Source organism: Ranitomeya imitator, chromosome 2, assembly GCF_032444005.1.
Source record: "Ranitomeya imitator isolate aRanImi1 chromosome 2, aRanImi1.pri, whole genome shotgun sequence".
NCBI classification, from domain to species: Eukaryota; Metazoa; Chordata; class Amphibia; order Anura; family Dendrobatidae; genus Ranitomeya; species Ranitomeya imitator.
The window spans coordinates 426,402,411-426,423,908 of record NC_091283.1 but is presented as its reverse complement, the minus strand read 5'-3'; the positions used below and the strand labels follow the sequence as shown (position 1 = coordinate 426,423,908).

General features: G+C 41.9%; 1 protein-coding gene and 1 pseudogene across 11 annotated transcripts in view; one reads left to right on the top strand and one right to left on the bottom strand.

The window, feature by feature from the left end:
- Window positions 1-1,161: 1,161 nt before the first annotated feature.
- Window positions 1,162-2,111, top strand: LOC138666681 (uncharacterized; annotated as a pseudogene).
- A 12,372-nt stretch (window positions 2,112-14,483) lies between these two features.
- ZMYND8 (zinc finger MYND-type containing 8) overlaps window positions 14,484-21,498 on the bottom strand; it is a 73,911-nt gene continuing 66,896 nt past the window's right edge. For 5 of the 11 annotated variants that reach the window (XM_069750843.1, XM_069750844.1, XM_069750847.1 and 2 more), the window contains 6 exons: window positions 21,256-21,336; window positions 21,080-21,158; window positions 20,660-20,899; window positions 20,182-20,330; window positions 18,326-18,415; window positions 14,484-15,419 (listed from right to left, as the gene is read on the bottom strand). In XM_069750843.1, the coding sequence (XP_069606944.1) occupies window positions 15,318-15,419; window positions 18,326-18,415; window positions 20,182-20,330; window positions 20,660-20,899; window positions 21,080-21,158; window positions 21,256-21,336 (741 nt within the window). In that variant the 3' untranslated portion in view covers window positions 14,484-15,317. Of the gene's footprint in view, window positions 15,420-18,325; window positions 18,416-20,145; window positions 20,331-20,659; window positions 20,900-21,079; window positions 21,159-21,255; window positions 21,337-21,498 lie in introns of all 11 variants that reach the window. The other 6 variants (XM_069750850.1, XM_069750854.1, XM_069750851.1 and 3 more) reach the window with 2 other exon arrangements.

The following is a 21,498-nucleotide window of genomic DNA, read 5'->3' as shown; positions in this document are numbered from 1 at the left end:
GCCAGAAAGGTAGATCTCAGTGTCATCAGCATAAAGGTGGTACTGGAATCCATGAGACTTTATGAGTTGTCTCAGGCCAAGTGTATAGATTGAGAAGAGTAGGGGTCCTAGAACAGAGCCTTGGGGGACTCCAACAGAGAGAGGGTGGGATGAGGAGGTAGTGTGGGAGTGGGAGATCCTGAATGTGCGGTTGGAAAGGTATGAGGAGATCCAGGATAGGGTGAGGTCTTTGATGCCAAAATGAGAAGAGGATCTGTAGTAGGAGGCAGTGGTCAACTGTGTCAAAAGCAGAGGATAGGTCTAGAAGGAGGAGTACAGAGTATTGTCCGTTAGCTTTGGCTGTAAGTAGGTCATTAGTAATTTTGGTGAGGTCTGTCTCTGAGTGATGGGGGCGGAAACCAGATTGTAGATTGTCAAAGAGCAAGTTAGATGAGAGGTGGGAGGAAAGTTCAACGTGGATGTGCTGCTCCAGGAGTTTGGAAGCGAATGGAAGCAGCGATATTGGGCGATAGCTGGACATTAACAGTTGGATCGAGGGTTGGCTTTTTAAAGATAGGTGTGATTGTGGCATGTTTGAAAGCAGAAGGGAAGGTGCCAGAAGTTAGTGATAGGTTGAAGAGGTGGGTTAGGGATGGGATAAGAGTGGTGGTGAGGTTGGGGAGGTGGGATGGGATGGGGTCAAGCGCACAGGTGGTGAGGTGCGATTTGGAGAGGAGACAATTAAACCACCCTTCAGTGATGTTGGATAGGGAAGTTATGGGGTTTGGGCATTGGTCTGGTATACAAAGGGGTTGTGGTGGTTGAACAATGAAGACTTGCCTTGTTTGGTCAATCTTATTTTTAAAGTGTTTGGCAAAGTCCTCAGCAGAGATGATGAAGGTTGGAGGGGCAGTGGGGAGCGGAGGAGGGAGTTAAAGGTTTTGAATAACTGTTTGGGGTTGTAGGATAGGGAAGATACGAGGGTTGTGACGTAGGCCTGTTTAGCAGAGGTGAGAGCAAATTTAAAAGCGAGTGTTGCCTGTCTGAATGCAGTGGTCATCTTTCGATTGTGTTTTCTTCCAATGCCACTCTGCAACCCTCTACCATCCATACCAGTGGATCAAGATCAACAAGAAAAAAAAAACACCCTGTTGCAGTACTATGCATACAGGCTTGCCATTCATGACGAGTTCGAATCCCCTTTTAAATGAAGGGAAGTTGATGCAACAATTTATCGTTGACAGTTACATCAAAATTGAATGCGACAGGATCGAATATATAAAACAAAATCAAAAGGCATTACACGTCGACAGTTATGCCGGCGTTATGGATCACATCCACAATGCTGCGTTACACCGAAGGCTAAAAGATGGGACACCAGTAATTTTACCATCCACTTTCATTGGAAGCCCAAGAGCTATGCAGCAAAATTACCAAGATGCCATGACAATTGTCCGAAAAGTCGGAAAGCCAGACCTTTTTGTTACGATGACCTGTAACTCAAAGTGGAAAAAATTACTGAAAACTTAGAACCATGGCAAAGGCCAGAGTTCAGACCAGATTTGATTGCACAAGTATTTAAAATCAAACTCCAAGCCATGCTTAACGAGATTTTGAAAAAAAAACACATTTTTGGCCGTGTAGTTGCCCATGTGCATGTAATGGAATTTCAAAAGCGTGGACTACCACACGCTCACATGCTCTTAATCCTCGGAGAGGAAGATAAACTGAGGGACAAAGAAATAATTGATGAAATGGTCTCTGCTGAAATCCCAAATGAGACAGCAAATCCAAAACTGCATGAGGCAGTGATGAAGCACATGATTCATGGCCCACGTGGCGAAGATCAACCTGGTGCTATATGCATGACGGATGGTTAATGCACAAAAAAATTCCCAAAGGAACTTAATACAGAGACAAACCCCAATGTTGATGATTACCCACAGTACAGTCGACGCAATACTGGGAAAACCAGACGAAGAACACGAGAAAACGACAATAGATGGGTAGTTCCATACAACCCCTATTTATTACTCAAGTACAATTGCCATATCAATGTTGATATATGTGCTTCAATAAAAAGTGAAAAATATATTTTCAAATAAGTATACAAAGGACATGACTGTGCCAATATCAAGTTTGATACATTAAACTGGAATAAACCAGCCATGTACCTAGATTCTCGGTATATAAGCACCCCTGAGGGCATGTGGAGAATCAGAAAAAAACAAAATGCATGATGCTTCACATACCATTAAAATGCTTGCTGTTCACCTTGAAAACATGCAGCAAGTGTTTTTCGAAGATGGTAATGTGGATATGGTTATTTCGGACTCGAAAGCCTCTACTCTGCAGGCTTATTTTGAGCTAAACAGAGTTGACGCTTCCGCCCATCAGTATTTGCACAGTGAAATCCCTGAACACTATGTCTAGGATAGAAAAGCTGTACCAGAGGGATGGAAAAAACGACAGGCTCAATTTGGGAAGACAATTGCCGAATGTATACAGTTTCTTTAACAGATGGTGAGCTGTAATTACCTAAGACTCCTTTTACTTCACGTAAGAGGAGTAAAGTCTTATGCTGTCTTAAGGACTGTCAATGGAGTCGTACATGACACGTATAAAAATGTGCGCATTGATCTTCATCTTTTGGCAGATGATTCCCAATGGGAAGACGGTATAACGGATGCAAACGTTTCCAAATGCCCTACCAACTTCATTAATTATTTGCTATAATTTGTGTATATGGGGAACCAGCTAAACCATTGGCATTATGGCAAAAATATAAAACGGAATTTATGGAGGATTACACCTGGCGGTATACTCCAGAAATTGCTAAGCAACTGGCTCTTCGTGATATTAATGAAGTGCTCTTAAGGAAGAAAAAGTCCTGTGCTGACTACAGATTGCCAACTCCAGTAAATGTTCCAGATGAAATACTTGCAAAACTGAATTATGCTGTAATAAAGCAGGAGGCTGAGCAACTGAAAGCTATGCTTCATGAAGCTCAGAAATTATCTTTCAATGCAATTATGCAAGCAGTCAATTCTGCATCACAGCCAGACGACACTAGCTCACACTGTTTTTTTCTGGACAGCCCAGGAGGCAGTGGGAAGATATTTTTGTACAACTGCTTGCACAAGACACCACAAGCAGAAAAGAAGTCTATTTGCTCAGTAGCCTCCACTGGATTGGTGACTACATTACTACAAAACGGTAGCACCAACCATTCCAAGTTTGGCATTGGAATTACAACAAAAGAGGCCACAGTGTCAAAAATTAAGCCAACCTCACTTCAAGCAAAGCAGCTTAGGGAGTCAGCTGTCGGTATTTGGGAATAAGTAACAATGACTCCCTGTTTTAACATGAACCCTGTGGCTAATTCGTTCCAAGACATATGTGGGAAAAAAAGACCATTTGGTGGAAAAGTTTTTATAAACGGTGGTGACTTTCGTCAAACCCTAAAAATCGTCGAAGGTGGAAAAAGAGCACAAATTGTACAGTCCACCATTAAATACTCAAAATCCTGGAATCGGTTTTCACGGTTCCAGTTACAACAGAATATGAGAACGTCTCAGGACGAAGTTGAGTACAACTCATGGTTATTGAAACTTGGCAATGGAGAGTTGTCAAATGTATATGGTCTACCAGAAGACACAATTGAAGTCCCAAATTCTTTCATTGAAGGTGATTTATTTACAGCTATTTTTTGGCGACTCAATTAGCTGTTACCTATGCAACGGTAGAAGCAATTGCTAATAAAAGCAATTCTTACGCCATTGTATGATGATGTTCACGCCTTGAACGACAAAATTCTTAGTCAAGTTCAAGGTGAACACTCAACATATCGCTCGTGGACACAATTGCGGAAGAGGAGGGTGTGATTCTCACAGATTACCCTGTAGAGTTTCTTAACTCTTTGAATCTCACTGTTTTGATACGGGAAAGAAATATATCTTGGTACCGTGTTAGCCAGTAGATAGAAAAATATTTAGAATTGAGAGTCCTCAGTGGTTGATACCTTTTAATGGCTAACTGAAAATATGGTAACAAATGATAAAAAATGTAAAACCTGTCCATTTATAATGACCACGGACAAGATAAAGATCCGCAATTCACATCAGGACTACAAGATACCAGGTACTTTCAGCTGCGTCACTTCTAATGTGGTGTACATAATTATTTGTACTAAATGTCCAACAGGGGGTCTGTATGTGGGGGAGACAGGGCAGAAACTGAGAACAAGGATGAACTCTCATCGCCATACAATAAGAGAAAAAAGAATGGATCTACCTGTGGCAATACATTTTTGTCTCCCAAATCATAACATTATGGACATGAAATTACTTGTGTTAAAAGGTAGCTTCAAATCCCAGAGAGACAGAAGAGTCTGGGAATATAAACTGATGACAACCTTTGACACTCACACTGCAGGAATGAATGTGTTGTATGGATTTATGTCTTTTTACATCAACTAAGGCAGGGGTCCCCAACTCCAGTCCTCAAGGCCCACCAACATGTCATGTTTTCAGGATTTCCTTAGTCTTGCCCAGGTAATAATTGCATCACCTGTGCAATGCAAAGCAAATCCTGAAAACATGACCTGTTGGTGGGCCTTGAGGACTGGAGTTAGGGACCCCTGAACTAAGGAACTTGCCCCTCAGACCATGTGGGATCATCACAACAGAGACCCTAATCACAGGACAATAAAACAATCCTCATCTAAGAATTGGCCCAATATTTATGGACGTAACTGTTTATCCCCATGGTAATTCTGCTTCATGTCACCTGTCTTATCCATGGTTTTTCCCTTTTTTTTTTTTTCTATGCCATGTTGTGCATAAATATGTGATTCTCCAGAATTTCTTTTAGTCTTTGCCTGATGGAGAGACCTGTGTAGTCTCGAAAGCTTGCAATTTGTTACCATCTTTTCAGTAAGCCATTAAAAAAGGTATCAACCACTGAGGACTCACAATTCTAAATATTTTTGAATCTCACTGGGATGCCTCCTCGTGAACTGAAGCTGAAACCAGGAGCTGTAATTATGCTCCTGCGCAATCTTAACAGAAAGAATGGCCTTTGTAATAGCACAAGGCTTTATATGAAAAGCTTAAAAGCAAACATTATTCATGCCGCTGCTTTAAATGGAAAAGCAAAGGGTCAGACGGTTCTTATTCCAAGAATTTACCTGATTTCCAAAGATAAAAACCTGCCAGTCTAGATGCGACGGCGTCAGTTTCCTGTCATGTTGGCTTTTGCAATGACCATCAATAAATCTCAGGGACAGTCCTTGGCTATTGTAGGAATTTATTTGCCTCTTCCAGTGTTTTCACACTGGCAGTTATATGTGGCTTTCTCCAGGGGAAGAAAACGACAACAAAAAAGGGTCAAAATATTTGAGACACAGAAGCAAGGTAAACTTATTCCTAACGTTGACAAATTGTTTACAGTCAACTGTGTGTACAAAGAAGTCTTTTATTAAGCTTTTTAACAATTGTAAAAGCCCAAAAATTTTGTACACAAAAGCGGGACTAAATCCTAGGGTCTATGGACCAAACATTGGGCATGGGCAGATCCCAAGTGCGCTCAACCATGTGAAATAGCTTATGCTCAGGAACATTGAGGAATAGCGCTAACGGATAGCTCTACCCAAACAGTATTAACTACAGAGCTTTTTCATACACAAGGTAGGAGAGGTACACCAGGTATTTATGCTTGCTATTAATCTGCACATACGCCAGTCTGGTGCGTGGGTACACCCCATTGCGAGGTCAGTCTGCTGCGTGGTTACACCCCATTGCGTGATCCGCAATCACAGCGCGCCCGAAGGGCACACAATCACTCGTTCACAGCTAAAACTATGATCGCATCACAACTGCCGTACCCAATAAACTAAGTGATACATTGCTATAATCAAGGCACTGTTTCTGCATCATGCTGCTATCAGATTACATAGCAAACCTGCTGAGATTCCCTTTAATATTAAACGGAATTAAGTATGCTGACTAGCAATGGGGCTTATTGTAACATGTATTCTTACCACTAGCAGCTAATCAAAACCATATAACTTACTGATTTTCATAAAGTGTATAAATCATACTGCTCCTGTTGTTCAGCCTTGTACCATGATCAACAGCTCCCTCCCCACACAGTATGCTGCCCCCAGTTACCAGCACACAGCATGATACCTCCAACATACACAGTATGATGCCCCCAGTTTCCCACACATTATATCCCCAAAGCCATTTACACACCGTATAAAGACTCGCATCCTTTGGATGTACAGTACAGAATAAAAGTTTGGACACACCTTCTCATTTATAGATTTTTCTGTATTTTCATGACTATGAAAATTGTACATTCACACTGAAGGCATCAAAACTATGAATTAACACATGTGGAATTATATACTTAACAAAAAAGTGTGAAAACACTGAAATTATGTCTTATATTCTAGGTTCTTCAAAGTAGCCACCTTTTGCTTTGATGACTGCTTTGCACACTCTTGGCATTCTCTTGATGAGCTTCAAGATGTAGTCACCGGGAATGGTTTTCACTTCACAGGTGTGCCCTGTCAGGTTTAGTAAGTGGGATTTCTTGCCTTATAAATGGTGTTGGGACCATCAGTTGTGTTGTGCAGAAGTCTGGTGGATACACAGCTGATCAGTCCTACTGACTAGTCCTACTGTTAGAATTTGTATTATGGCAAGAAAAAAGCAGCTAAGAAAAACGAGTGGCCATCATTACTTTTAAGAAATGGAGGTCAGTCAGTCCGAAAAATTGGGAAAACTTTGAAAGTGTCCCCAAGTGCAGTGGCAAAAACCATCAAACGCTACAAAGAAACTGTCTCACATGAGGACTGCCCCAGGAAAGGAACAGCAGCTCAGATTAGAGAGCAGGTCAATGCCACACAGAATTCTAGCAGCAGACACATCTCTACAACAACTGTTAAGAGGAGACTTTGTGCAGCAGGCATTCATGGTAAAATAGCTGCTAGGAAATCACTGCTAAGGACAGGCAACAAGTAGAAGAGACTTATTTGGGCTAAAGAACATAAGGAATGGACATTAGACCAGTGGAAATCTGTGCTTTGGTCTGATGAGTCCAAATTTGAGATCTTTGGTTCCAACCACTGTGTCTTTGTGCGACGCAGAAAAGTTTAACGGATGGACTCTACATGCCTGGTTCCCACCATGAAGCATGGAGGAGGTATGATGGTGTGGGGGTGCTTTGCTGGTGACACTGTTGGGGATTTATTCAAAATTGAAGGCATACTGAAATAGCATGGCTACCACAGCATTTTGCAGCGGCATGCTATTCCATCCGGTTTACGTTTAGTTGGACCATCATTTATTTTTCAACAGGACAATGACCCCAAACACAACTCCAGGCTGTGTAAGGGCTATTTGACCAAGAAGGAGAGTGATGGGGCACTACGCCAGGTGACCTGGGCCTCCACAGTCACAAGACCTAAACCCAATCGAGATGGTTTGGGATGAGCTGGACCGCAGAGTGAAGGCAAAAGGGCCAACAAGTGCTAAGCATCTCTGGGAACTCCTTCAAGATTGTTCGAAGACCATTCCCAGTGACTACCTCTTGAAGCTCATCAAGAGAATGCCAAGAGTGTGCAAAGCAGTCATCAAAGCAAAAGTTGTCTACTTTGAAGAACCTAGAATATAATACATAATTTTAGTTGTTTCACACTTTTTTGTTAAAGGGACACTGTCACCTGAATTTGGAGGGAACAATCTTCAGCCATGGAGGCGGGGTTTTTGATTCACCCTTTCCTTACCCGCTGGCTGCAATATTGGATTGGAGTTCATTCTCTGTCCTCCATAGTACACGCCTGCGCAAGGCAAGATTGCCTTGAACAGGCATGTACTACGGAGGTTTGAAGAAATATCACCCCACAACAATATATAATGGTACTAAATGGTGTAGCCTAAATGAAGAAACACCATTAATATATGATACCAAAACATGTGTATGAGAACAGCCTAAACACGTACAATGTGCTGTCCCACACTACCAAGATACCACTAGTTGTAAACATAAGCACACATGGGTGCAAAAAATGTTTAACCGGGTAAGCTTGTATGTACAAATATTGGCAGGTATCAAAGACAAACAAATAAAGCGGGCAGGAGGGGATAAGGCAAAAGAAAAGAGATATCATATAACAACAAAGGTAATTAAAACAGGAATGATCTCACCAATTGCCATAAACGAAGTAAGTGAAGCCCGCAATGCACTGAAGAAAAGTCCATATAGCAGCAATGCCGGGAGACAATACCCTGTCAATCCCTAGGGGGCTATACATACACCTACAAACCCAGACTCCCGCCCTTACAAGGGCAGTCCACAGCTACCCCTGGACAATATCATGCCCTGCACTCTCCCTATTGAGATGTCCCGACGCGTTTCTTCGCAGGCTGATTCATCAAGGGACTTGCCTGCCTGGGACATAAGTCTCCTCAGTGTTACTTGGAGGGTGGCAGGTCCTTATGTCCTTTTTCTAAGCACTCGTGCACTTTATCTCCCAGGCAGGCAAGTCCCTTGATGAATCAGCCTGCGAAGAAACGCGTCGGGACATCTCAATAGGGAGAGTGCAGGGCATGATATTGTCCAGGGGTAGCTGTGGACTGCCCTTGTAAGGGCGGGAGTCTGGGTTTGTAGGTGTATGTATAGCCCCCTAGGGATTGACAGGGTATTGTCTCCCGGCATTGCTGCTATATGGACTTTTCTTCAGTGCATTGCGGGCTTCACCTACTTCGTTTATGGCAATTGGTGAGATCATTCCTGTTTTAATTACCTTTGTTGTTATATGATATCTCTTTTCTTTTGCCTTATCCCCTCCTGCCCGCTTTATTTGTTTGTCTTTGATACCTGCCAATATTTGTACATACAAGCTTACCCGGTTAAACATTTTTTGCACCCATGTGTGCTTATGTTTACAACTAGTGGTATCTTGGTAGTGTGGGACAGCACATTGTACGTGTTTAGGCTGTTCTCATACACATGTTTTGGTATCATATATTAATGGTGTTTCTTCATTTAGGCTACACCATTTAGTACCATTATATATTGTTGTGGGGTGATATTTCTTCATTCATTTTTACCTTAAACATATTAAAGGTTATGTTTTATATTCCTACTATAGCTATGTTCCCCTAATTTTGGTGGGATTTGTTGTTTTATTTCTATTACTGTGGATTTTTCTAGATTTGCTTTTTTCATGTACTACGGAGGACAGAGAATGAACTCCAATCCAATATTGCAGCCAGCGGGTAAGGAAAGGGTGAATCAAAAACACCAAAACCCCGACTCCATGGCTGAAGATTGTTCCCTCCAAATTCAGGTGACAGTGTCCCTTTAAGTATATAATTCCACATGTGTTAATTCATAGTTTTGATGCCCTCAGTGTGAATGTACAATTTTCATAGTCATGAAAATACAGAAAAATCTTTAAATGAGAAGGTGTGTCCAAACTTTTGGTCTGTACTGTAGATACTGGTGAAACATAGATGTTGGATGAGGAAATGGGCAAGTGGTGTGATATACCACTTTTTCTATCCCTTCAGCTGTCCAGGACTATGGTCCAGCTATCAACAGTCAAAGGGCCAGATGTGTTTGTTTCTATCTTGCCTGAACTGTAAACAGAGATTTACAAGTGTTAATTTATCTACTCGAATCTGAAAACAACATTTTCTGAGAAAATGGAACTTTCCGTCATTTTCAAAGTAATACCCCTTAACTTTAAAACATTTATTCCACTTTGCCTCCAGTGATCTGATGCCCTTAGAATATAACTTCTTACTGCTGCAAGAACCCTGCAACTGTCTCTTGACAGCATTATCATCAGGAAATCATTGTCCATGCAGAAATTTTTGTGTTCTAGTTCCAGGTCTGGATTGTAGGGTGGATAGTTAAGCTTCATGAAGTCACATTCCCCGATGGTGATGGTAGCTTTTGACTTGCGAGACATATGGGCTGGCACATTGTCGCGAAGCAGCAACACACCTGACTACATTTTCCCACGGCATTTTTCTTTGTCTCCAGTAATTGTCTTGTGTGGCCTGAATTCTAGTACTAAAACGTCTTTTGTATCCCAACAAAATGTTGCCATAATCTTTCTAGCTGACTGCTGGACACGGAATTTCTTTGGAGTTGATGACCCATTGTGCTTCCCTTGCGTGAACTTGTTAGGTCTCAGGATCATGGTGGTAGACCCATGTTTCAACACCCATAATCATTCGAAAATAAAATCCTCCTTTATTTAAGCAGGTCTAAATTCTCTTGTCTAAATTGCTGGCAACATGTTTTTGCTCAGGCATCAACATTCATGGCACCCACTGGGAACTGACCTTTGACGTTATCAAAACATGATGAATGACACTGGAAACAGTGCCAGCTGAAATGCCCAATTCATGAGCTAGATCATCTTCAATTCTTTCCCTTCCCATTTAAATGTCTTGGCCCAAAACTTCACATCATCACCCTACATAGTAATCATCCTTTCATGGATATCTTTAGGCTTCATTTCTTCCTTTGTACAGAATTTAATCCCGGAACAAAGCTCTTAATTCTACACTTTCTTTGTAGAGCCGCACTGTACTGCACTTGCCATCCTATTACTTCCAGTGCTTTCATCATACTAGACTTTAACTGTGTCTGTCACATGTCTCAACACAAACAGAAAAGCCCAGTTCTTTAACAACGACAGGACATGCTGTGGTAGATAGCTTACTGAACACCCCTCTTACATTAAATCAGCCACATACATAAGAAAATGGCAATAAAAACTACTCATTAGTGTCTGATGACTGTAGTGAGCATGCTCAGCGACACAATGTGCAGCAAGGAGGCAAGTTTTCACTATCCGCCGACTTCTATGAGGGTAGTGAGCATGTTCTGTGACACAATATGCAGGTAGGAGGAGAGTTGTCACTATAATTTGATGACTTCTATGACAAAGTGTAGTGAGCATGCTCTGGTGACATGCTGTAAAGATGTAGGAGGCGAGTTGTTATCATCAGCACATTTCTTCCACAGGAGTATAATGGCCAAATTACTATTGTCTTTACCTGAATGTGTCTTATTTCACACCTGATGTTTGACCTTTCAGAACCGCTTAACACTAGACCTACCTGTAACATGATGAATAGTGGTGGTGGAACCTATATCAGCATAATTATCACACAATGGTCTTACACAAAAGACCATACAGTCATTGTATTACAAAAAAAAAAAAAAAGTTAGTGTTCCTCCCCCCCCATCCAAAACATAATTAACCATTTCCAGAATTAAGATTGAAAATGAGATACCAGGGAGCCTTCCAATATAAGCAGCATAATAGATGGTTCACAATTTCCGACCAGGAGCCAAGATTCCTGTGTGTTAATTTTGGGATGTGAATGAGATCACCGGACTCCCCCAAATCATTACTAGTACTTGTGATTCATAACATTAATGGCCATCCCTCCTGATATTCAGCTGTAGCAGGAGCAAACCATACACAGAACACATCTACAATGCAGTGTGCTGTAAAGAAAAAAGCAATTTTAAAGCAAAGAACATAGTACACAGACAAAATCTTCATACAGTACTGTGCAAAAATTTCAGACAGGTGTGGGGAAACACACACGTGGTCAAAATTGTTGGTACCCCTCATTTAATGACAGAAAAACCCACAATGATCACAGAAATAACTTGAATCTGACAAAAGTAATAGTAAATAAAAAATAATCTATGAAGATGAACAAATGAAAGCCAGACATTGCTTTTCATCCATGCTTCCACAGAATTGAAAAAAATAAAACTCATGAAATAGGCCTGGACAGAAATGATGGTACCCTTAAATTAATATTTTGTTGCACAACCTTTTGAGGCAATCACTGCAATCAAACAATTCCTGTAACTGTCAATGAGACTTCTGCACCTCTCGAAAGGTATTTTGGCCCACTCCTCAAGAGCAACCTGCTCCAGTTGTCTCGTGTTTGAACGTTGCCTTTTCCAGACGTCATGTTTCAGCTCTTTCCAAAGATGCTCAGTAGGATTTAGGTCAGGGCTCATAGGCCACTTCAGAATAGTCCAATATTTTCCTCTTAGCCATTCTTGGGTGTTTTTAGCTGTGTGTTTTGGGTTATTATCCTGTTGCAAGACCCATGACCCGCAACTGAGACCAAGCTTTCTGACACTGGGCAGCACATTTCATTCTAGAATCCCTTGATAGTCTTGAAATTTCATTGTACCCTGCACAAATTCTAGACACCCTGTGCCAGATGTAGCAAATCAGCCCCAGAACATAACAGAGCCTCCTCCATGTTTCACAGTAGGGACAGTGTTCTTTTCTTGATGTGCTTAATTTTTCAATCTGTGAACATAGAGCTGATGTGCCTTGTCAAAAAGTTCCATTTTTGTCTCATCTGTCCATAGGACATTCTCCCAGAAGCTTTGTGGCTTGTCAACATGTAGTTTGGCAAATTACAGTCTGGCTTTTTTATGATTTTTTTCAATAATGCTGTCCTCCTTGTTCGTCTCCCATGAAATTCACTTTGGCTCATACAATGACGGATGGTGCAATCTGACAATGATGTTCCTTGAGCTTGAAGTTCACCTTTAATCTGTTTAGAAGTTTTTCTGGGCTCATTTATTACCATTCGTATTATCCGTCTCTTTGATTTGTCATCAATTTTCCTCCTGCGGCCACGTCCAGGGAGGTTGGCTACAGCCCCATGGATAAATTTCCAAATAATATGTGCAACTTAGTCACAAGAACATCAAGCTGCTTGGAGATGGTCTTATAACTTTTACCTTTAACATGTTTGTCTATAATTTTCTTTCTAATCTGAAACAACTCTTTCCTTCGCTTCCTCTGGTCCATGTTGAGTGTGATACACACCATGTCACCAAACACAGTGAGTATCTGTAGCCCTATATACAGGCCCACTCACTGATTCCAAGGTTGTAGACACCGGTGATGTTAGTTAGTGGACACACCTTGATTTAACATGTCCCTTTTGTCACATTTTCAGGGGTACCATCATTTCTGTCCAGGCCTATTTCATGAGCTTTATTTTTTAAAAGGTTCTGTGGAAGCATGGTTGAAAAGCGATGTCTGACTTTCATTTGTTCATTTTCATAGATTTATTATTATTATTATTTTTGCCAGATTCAAGTTATGTGAACATTGTGGGGTTTTCTGTCATTAAATGAGGGGTACAAACAATTTTGACCATATGTGTACATGCTGCAAAATAAGGATTCATTCATACTGGAATATCTTTGTGAAAATGCCACTGGGCTCTTCTGCCTACTTGAATAAAAGATCCATTTACAGAAAGAGCAGAGTAGCAGCCAGTGATCAGAAGGCTAGATCCTCTGGAGATGCATGGATATTACTCAAGTATTATTTAGTACATGTCCAGCGAATCTCCAGGATCGGTGATGTAAGTTCATCATTGTAGAAAGCAAATTTTTGCCACATGCTATCACACCTTATGTTCTGCTTTCTCTGCTGTCAGTGAACAGAACATCATGGTTAATATTCAGAGGCTGAAAACCCATTCTAATCTAGTCCTGCCTACACAGCTGAGGGTTTGCTACCATTGTATCCAGTCTAGACAATGATCCAGACAGATACATTGTATCAGTTCAGATAAAAGTATCAGTTGGCAGTCTCAGATCATTATCTTGACTGAATACAATTGCAGCAAACCCTCAGCTGTGCTGCTAGGCCCAAATCTGGCTGAGGCTCAGCCCCTGGTTCCTAACCTAAACACTCCATTCACTGACAGCAAACAAAGACCTTTGTGTTTTGTTTCCAAACCATTTCATAGGCCCCAACTCATCATTGCTATTTCTCCACTTTTCAGGAGTAACTTGCTCCTTTTTAGTGGCTTTAGTGTTTGTGGGGTTTTTTTCATTGACAACTTTGTTTATCCAAATACAGATTCACGAAATACAACTTTTACCAAATGTCACCTTTTTTGGTGCATCTCATTCTAGTCCCTGGCTGAAGTTTTCAGTTTGACACTTTTTTAAAAAGTGCTAAAGTATTTGTGACTTTTGGTGTTAAAAAGTTTCAAAAACTGCTCAAAAACAAGAATAAAGAGCATTTTTGATTCTGCTTCAAATTCATTAATGGTTGTGCGCCATTTTGAAGAATTTGGCACAACAAAACGTGAACGAATACTACAAGACAAAAAAAAAAGATGCTATTAATAAATCAGAAATGATGAATTGGGTCCAAATCCATTGGGAAGTGGCTGAATTTCTCATAATAAAAATGACTGAGAAGAATTCACGTAAATCCATTAAAAAAAAAAAATAAAAATTGATCTCCATCCTAGTTATATTAAGTGTTAATCACAATGAACCCTCGTATTTTTCTCTGCTGCAGCGATAACTGGGTAGAAGATTTTGGCTTCAGCACTGAGCGGTGTCCATAAAACGAAGCAGAACAGAACATGATAATCTTTACGCCCAGAAGCAAAGAAATGGCATAAAAAGAAAATGTTTGGATTTAATACAAATTTTATACAAAGAAAATGTGAAAAAATACTTCCATATGCTAAAAGCAATTATGTTTCACAAGGGAAAGCCGGCCTTTCCCGCGCTCCGAACCGCTCGCCACAGATATTGCCTCTCACTCAGGATTGATGGCGCCTTTTTGCCATCTCGAGTTTGCCGTTGGTTACTGTACACACACCGTCTCCGTTATGAACAATGGTGAAAATCAACAGTGTGATAAATGTACAACGCGTGGCACTGGAATGATATTATACAGAGGGTCCTCATATACAGACATCAGCAGTGATTTTACATAAGATACAAAGTTAACCTGTGGCGTCAATGTAACAGACTGAAGGCTTCAGCAGAATATTTTTCTCTTTTTTTTGTAGCATCGTCCACAGAGAAACATGGCGCCTGGTATCAACTTCCGATTGTTTTGGGGGGAAATCACCACATTGGGATGAAGCTCCTGATTGAACGCCGCGGCCTCTGCCAAGGAGCGCGGTCTTTTCTGTGGTTACTTTTCATATAAAATCTTGTATCGCTTCCCACGTCTTTGTACACTAATTATAATGATACAAGAATCTCCAGCTTATCTACACCTTGTCGTTCCATCCGTTCAGCAGCGTCGCTTATCATCAGTCATGATTTTGCCACTCCGGACAAACGTTTATAAGTTAAAGCGAATAGAAATATAAAAAGATGGTTCCATTCTTAATCACATCCACAGATTGTACATTATTTACACACAGGACGAGGCGCTGGGTCCGGACGCTCACATTGTAGTGTTTTCGTTATCGTCTCCTGGTATTAATGCTTGTTGGTCACACTCTCCTCACCTGGACCGGCATGGTGGTCTGCACATACTGCACGCCGGCTCTCACCGCTACCGTTCCGGCATTGGGGCTCACAACCACAGGTATGGTCTGTAAGGGAGAAGCAGGAGGTTAGGATTCAGCTTCAGAAATCAACATTACATTGCAAACGTCATCACATGGTCCGTGCCACGAGGCCATGTTCATAGAAGTCCAAAACTCTGTAACAAAGTCAACGGGGTACCTAATAATCTCACTGTCCCCCATGTTAGTGCTTCCTCGCATCGGCAAACAGCTTGATAGCCACAAGACACCTAAAGACCACACATGGCCACCTGTTTCTTGTGAAGCAGACCTCTGACTGGCTACCCCTGGTTCTTGGCATACCCCAGGCTGGTTGCTTCTGATTCTAGGTGTTAAATAAAACTATTTTTTTTGCTCTGACAGGTAATAGCAAAGAAAATTAATATTTGTCCTCTTTTGATTTGAGATTATCACTCACAAAAAGGTCTGGATATGGCACTTATGAGAAGATCAAATGCCCCAAGTGGTGTAGAACTGAAAATGGCATCTATTAAAAATAGCGGAAAGCACAATTCTTATAACGGGGTTATATAACAGAGGTGACGTGGCACTATCTTTACTAAATGACCAATTCTTTCACTTCTGAAGCCGATGCTCAACCTTTGAGCACAGTTTGCCTACAGTTTTCATGTGGAAGTAATCTTGACATAATATAATTCCGGTAAAGGACACACATTAAAAATGGTATAAAGTGTTAATGCTCCAGTCACATCTAAAGCTGCGGACACAATTAAAATATGCTGGTTCGGATCTTGTACAGAACAAGCTACGCTGTAGTGGCTTGTGGGAGGATGCAGGGGTTTCCTCTCACAATGTCATACTGGAGAGTGCGATGCTTTGAGAGCCCTCTGCTATTTTAGGTTTGTAGTGCTGAATAGATCATTAGCGTTAATCTGACAACAGGTTTCTGCTATGTAATCTGACAGCAGCAGGATGTATATACAGAGACCCTGATTCCAGAGATATATCACCTAGTATACAGGGTGCAGCAGCTGTAATAGAATCACAGTTTTCTCTGCTGCAGAGCTCAGAATGCTAAGCTGTGTATAACCCCGCCGACACCTTGGATTGGCTGCTTTCTGTGTACACTGAATACTGACAGAAATCTGCCAATCAGTGGTGGGGAGTGGTTGGACTGAGAGGCACAAGATTCCTAGTCCTGTAGGGATAATATGATGCTGAAAAAACACAGATTTTATTGTAACAGCAAAACACAACCTAGTAAGCGAAACGTTGTTAGAATCATCATACTGCTCCCAGATTACATACCAAAAACCTGCTGCCAGATTCCCTTTAATGTCTAGTCAAGGTCATTTGCAGAATTATTTCTTATATCATCTCAAAGTTGCTGATCTCGTCAACTCAAGCAGGGAAACTATCTTAGATCTCCAATCTTTGTTTACAGCTTTTGAAGTGACTGGAGGATACAACATGATGGAGTTCAGAATCGGCACAGTATAAGGCCGAATTTAGATGTCCATGTATCATAGTCCCTAATGCAAGGACTGGCCGCGGGCTCTCCTGACCTGAAAGTGACAGCCTAATATACCCCTATAAGGCTGTTAAATGCTTGGACTGTGATACACGGACATGTAAATTCTCCCTAAATCCAAGGTCACTTTATAAAGTGAATCCATGTTGTTAGTGTCACATGAAGATTCATTCTGTAAAATGGTTTCCTAAAGTGGAGAATAAAATTAAGTTATTCCTTGTATAATGTTCACAGTCGCGCTCAATTCTGATGGAAATATTTGGTGTTAAACACACAGTTTGTGACTTTAAAGGGGTAGTCTCATCTCCAAGATCCTATCCCAATATGTAGTAAGTGTAATAATAATAATAATAATAATAATAATAATAATAATAATAATAGCAAATACCTCCTATTAGTAATGTAGACAAGTTTTTCCGATTCTGTCTCTTTCCTCATGTGCAGGCATTGCAGGAGCTTAGGTATCCATGGTTACAGCCGCTAATATAGTTAGCTAGTTGCTAGTGGTCGTAACCATGGATAATTAAGGTCCTGCAATGTCTGCACAGGAGGAAAGAGACATAGCGAGTCAGGAGGTATTTGCTAGAGTTTTTCTATTAGAAATGTAGTAGATTCTTTCTGATTCTCTACGTCTCAGACATTGCAGGACCTTAAGTTATCCATGGTTACGACCACTAGCAACTAGCTAACTAACACACTATATCAGTGGTCGTAACCATGGATACCTACGTTTCTGCAATGCTTGCACATGAAGAAAGAGACCGAGAATCAGAAAAACTGTACTACATTTCTAATATGAGGTATTTGCTAATAGTATTATTACACTTCTTACATATTGGGATAGGATCTTGGAGATGGGAATACCCCTTTAAAACACTTTCTAAGGGTTCATCCACACTGGACAGAAATGCGGATTTGTGCCTAACAATATGAGCCCTCTCCCTCTTCATCTTCACCCCACAGTCTTCATCTTCTCCCCACAGTCTTCATCATGAGCCAGCGGCACATACAGCTTGCTAATCCGCACATATCTCATACAACAAGACAAGATTAACATGCAAATTGGACACAGGTAATAGAAGAGATGCTGATTATATGGCGACGTCTCATGCTACAGCCAATAATGTGGGAGAAAGGCATGAAAAGCCAATACTACAGAGCAAAAGCGAGAAACATCACAGTCACCGACTGTCTCTCTGTAAAACAGGAGGTGATGTGGGATTGGCGGGTTGTGCCAATCTGCCCAGCGTCCGATGACCTCGTGTCTCACGGAGTGGAGGGTTGGTGAATGTGACTCTAGGAGATGTGAGCAGGCGTGGATGGGGGAGGATGGGGCCAGGGCTGGTGACATCACACTGCAAAAGCGACACAGAGAGGAGACACGGAGTCACTACACTACTGGGATGCCAACAACAGACTGGATGAGAGTGCTGGTACTTACAATCGTGGACTGAGTAGTTGGGATAAAGGCAGCATTCTGCGGCACGTGGACCAGTTTTATGGGCTGGCTGGTGGCCACACCTGTTGCTATCTGCAGAGACAGCACAGGGAATCTTAAATTGCAGACTTGACCATTAGGACAGTGACTGCTGCCGAGTACAATACAGATTTCGCTGCCTTCTAGCACTGACCAATGAAGGAGGAGGACATACAGCAACATGAGGGTGTGGGCAGAGGCTACAGGAATTTTGGGTATTGCTTCTGTATGATGAAGCTGAGGAGCATGCCAAAGAACCAAATCACTCAATCACAATACCTGGCGCCTGCATGTGAGAGCTCATTCTCTACGCAACTATACAATATGCTGTGGAGCACGCTGTCTGTGTGTCTATGGATTTGTTTACTACTGTGTCCTGCGTCACTTGACATCTCAGACCACCCCTGTGATTGCAGGAACGCAGTCACTTCCATGTCTTGCGCTCTGTGTAGTGGTTTATCAGCAGGTTCAGACTTACAAGAGAAAGCCACAGAAATCTGCAATGGATTAGACAGGGGTCGTACACGGTCCGATTGTATGTGGGTGCTGATCGGCAAGGCGCAGTCACTGCACGATATCTGCACTGATTAGGAGCACCATCGCAGGTATGATTAGCATGTGATACCATTACCCACTGGGGGCGGGGAATCAGTCATCAGCAGCATCCAAAAGTGGTGAGAATTGTGTCTACTAGTCATATTATTAATAATCTTTATTATGTATGGACACACTTAGCAATGGCAATCATTGAGTTAAAGGAAACCAATCATGCCCCAAACACTACTAAGCTGCAGATACAGGGTTAATCTGTAGGTTAATCGCATAGCAATACTATCCGCCACATTACTGAAAGCGAAGCCAAAAGGGAGAACATAAACGCATTTCCTCTGGCGAGCCGCCCTCAGTGGTAAGGTTTGTGAGCGGCAGCTGTAAGCTCACCCCGAGACTATGACAGACTGTACAGATGTGCTTCACTGCAAGCTGTCAATCAAAGTGCTGGGGTGAGCTTACAGCCGCCACTCACACCTGTATGACTGAAAGCTGGCTCTCCTGGAAGGAATAAAATGTATTTTCTCCCAGTAGCCACACTTTCAGTTAGGTGGCCAAACAGCATTGGAGCGCTATTAATCTGCAGGTTAACAGAGTATGGAGACATGACAGGGTCCCTTTAAACAATAAGTAATGTAAAACTAAATGTGTGCAATCTATTGCATATGGTTTATGGCCATATGTCTATTTGCAGCTCCTCGGGCACAAGGAAAACCAGCCAGCAGCTTTTTCTCTCAATAATGATGACAACCTGGAGGTGTTGTAGAATCTGGTGCAGTATACGGATGAACAAGTCAGGCTCATTGTAGTTCGGGAGGTATGGCTGCTCCGGACACGATGATGAATCACTGATGACTTACGTATGATTTCTGTGGATTCCTACCATGAGACTGACCCATGCTTAAAAGAGAAAATGTCATTTCAATTTTGCAATGAACATGAGGTTTCAGAGTCATGCAGGGCACCGTGGTATGGGTACGATTACACGTCATTAATTATTACTGGATCGGCCTCTATTTCAGCAACCGCCACTTGTAATGGATGTCATGGATGTAACAGAAGCTCCAGAACGCTGCACACATCAGGCCAAACAAGAGATAAGACACGTTCATAATTTAAGGCTTCTTATGGAAAAGATGAGTTAATGGGAAAAATAAAGGCATTTCTGAAATGGACGGCAAGCGAGAAGCTTCTGTCCTGTGCACACAGACACACACAGAACTGTCTTCACTCACTTTTGACGAGGCAAGCTACCGACCAGCGATACGTACAGTGACACTCTCTTTGCTCTTATCAGCTGTGCCTTCTTTTTCTTTCGGCGTTGTGGCAGATTCGGCAGGAGGTGGCTGCGCACCACTTGTGGCTTGTGCCGTTTTATCTGCGCTGAGGTCAGGGTCGGCTTCCTGTTGCGTCGCTGTGGCTGCGAATACAATACAAGGCAATGTTAGCTCTGATATATACCTGCCATATGGAGACTTCCTTCTGGCAGATGAATGGAGGCCTATGCATTCGTTTAATGGATGGGCCTGAAGCTTTCCCTGCACTTATAGTAACTATACACTGAAAATGCAGCATGAAAGAAGCCTCTCAGCTTTGGTGTGTGCTGCCTGCACTGGCGCTTGTCGTACATGTAGCTCATGGGTAAATTCACATAGAATCCGTAATAAAAGCAGTGCTCTGGTCACTACAGTCATAATGTACAGTGTACAACATCTCTAGTGATATGATTGCTCTGCCACCTGCTTGTACCTGACTGCGTGCAGGACTTCATGTGCTCGGGCCAGTGTGCCTGCTGGCACGGGTAATCGCAGTAGCTGGTGTTCCAGCAGCAGTAGAAAATTGCCTCCTTTTTACAATTGGCGCACCACTGCTTCTTCTTGGTCTCATCCACGGCTTGCTGTTTATCCAGCTCAGTTTGTTTCTTCACCTCTGCAATCAGCCGATCTCTCTCCTGCTCCAGACTCTGCCTCATTTCCGCCATGGTGAGTTCTAGGGTGGCATAAAATACACTCAGAAAAAATGTTGTATATTGCTTATAGCAAGATCTATAAGGAATAGCTGGTATACGTGAGGTACATAGAAGTAACATATGTGTGCATACAGTATAGGATAGATCGCCTACTGTAAGCAAGAGCCCCACCGGTGCAGGATAACACCCCCTGCACTTACCCAAATTATGCTTCATTTCTGACAGCTCCTGCTGATGAAGCCATTGCAGCTTATCAATCTCTATTCGTAAGCGTCGGATCTGTGGAGAAACAAAAAGAAAAAGTTAATAGTTAAGATGAATCATAAATGGATATTTCGGAATCCTTTCAGATCACGGTCATTTATTATATACATACCTCAGCTATGGTGTTCCCGGTAGTATTCTTAGACAGGTCATTGTATATTTCGGTCATTGTGCCTTTAATTGCCTCCATCATCTGGAAAATATAAAAAAAAAATCAGACATAAAAAAAACCTGAATAGGTTAATGAGATGTCTCGTAAAATGTCCACGCGAGTTATACATTAGCCAGAGAGCATCTCACACAGCACAGATGTAAGTGAAACATTAGAAGAATATGTCACTATGGACAGAAAGGG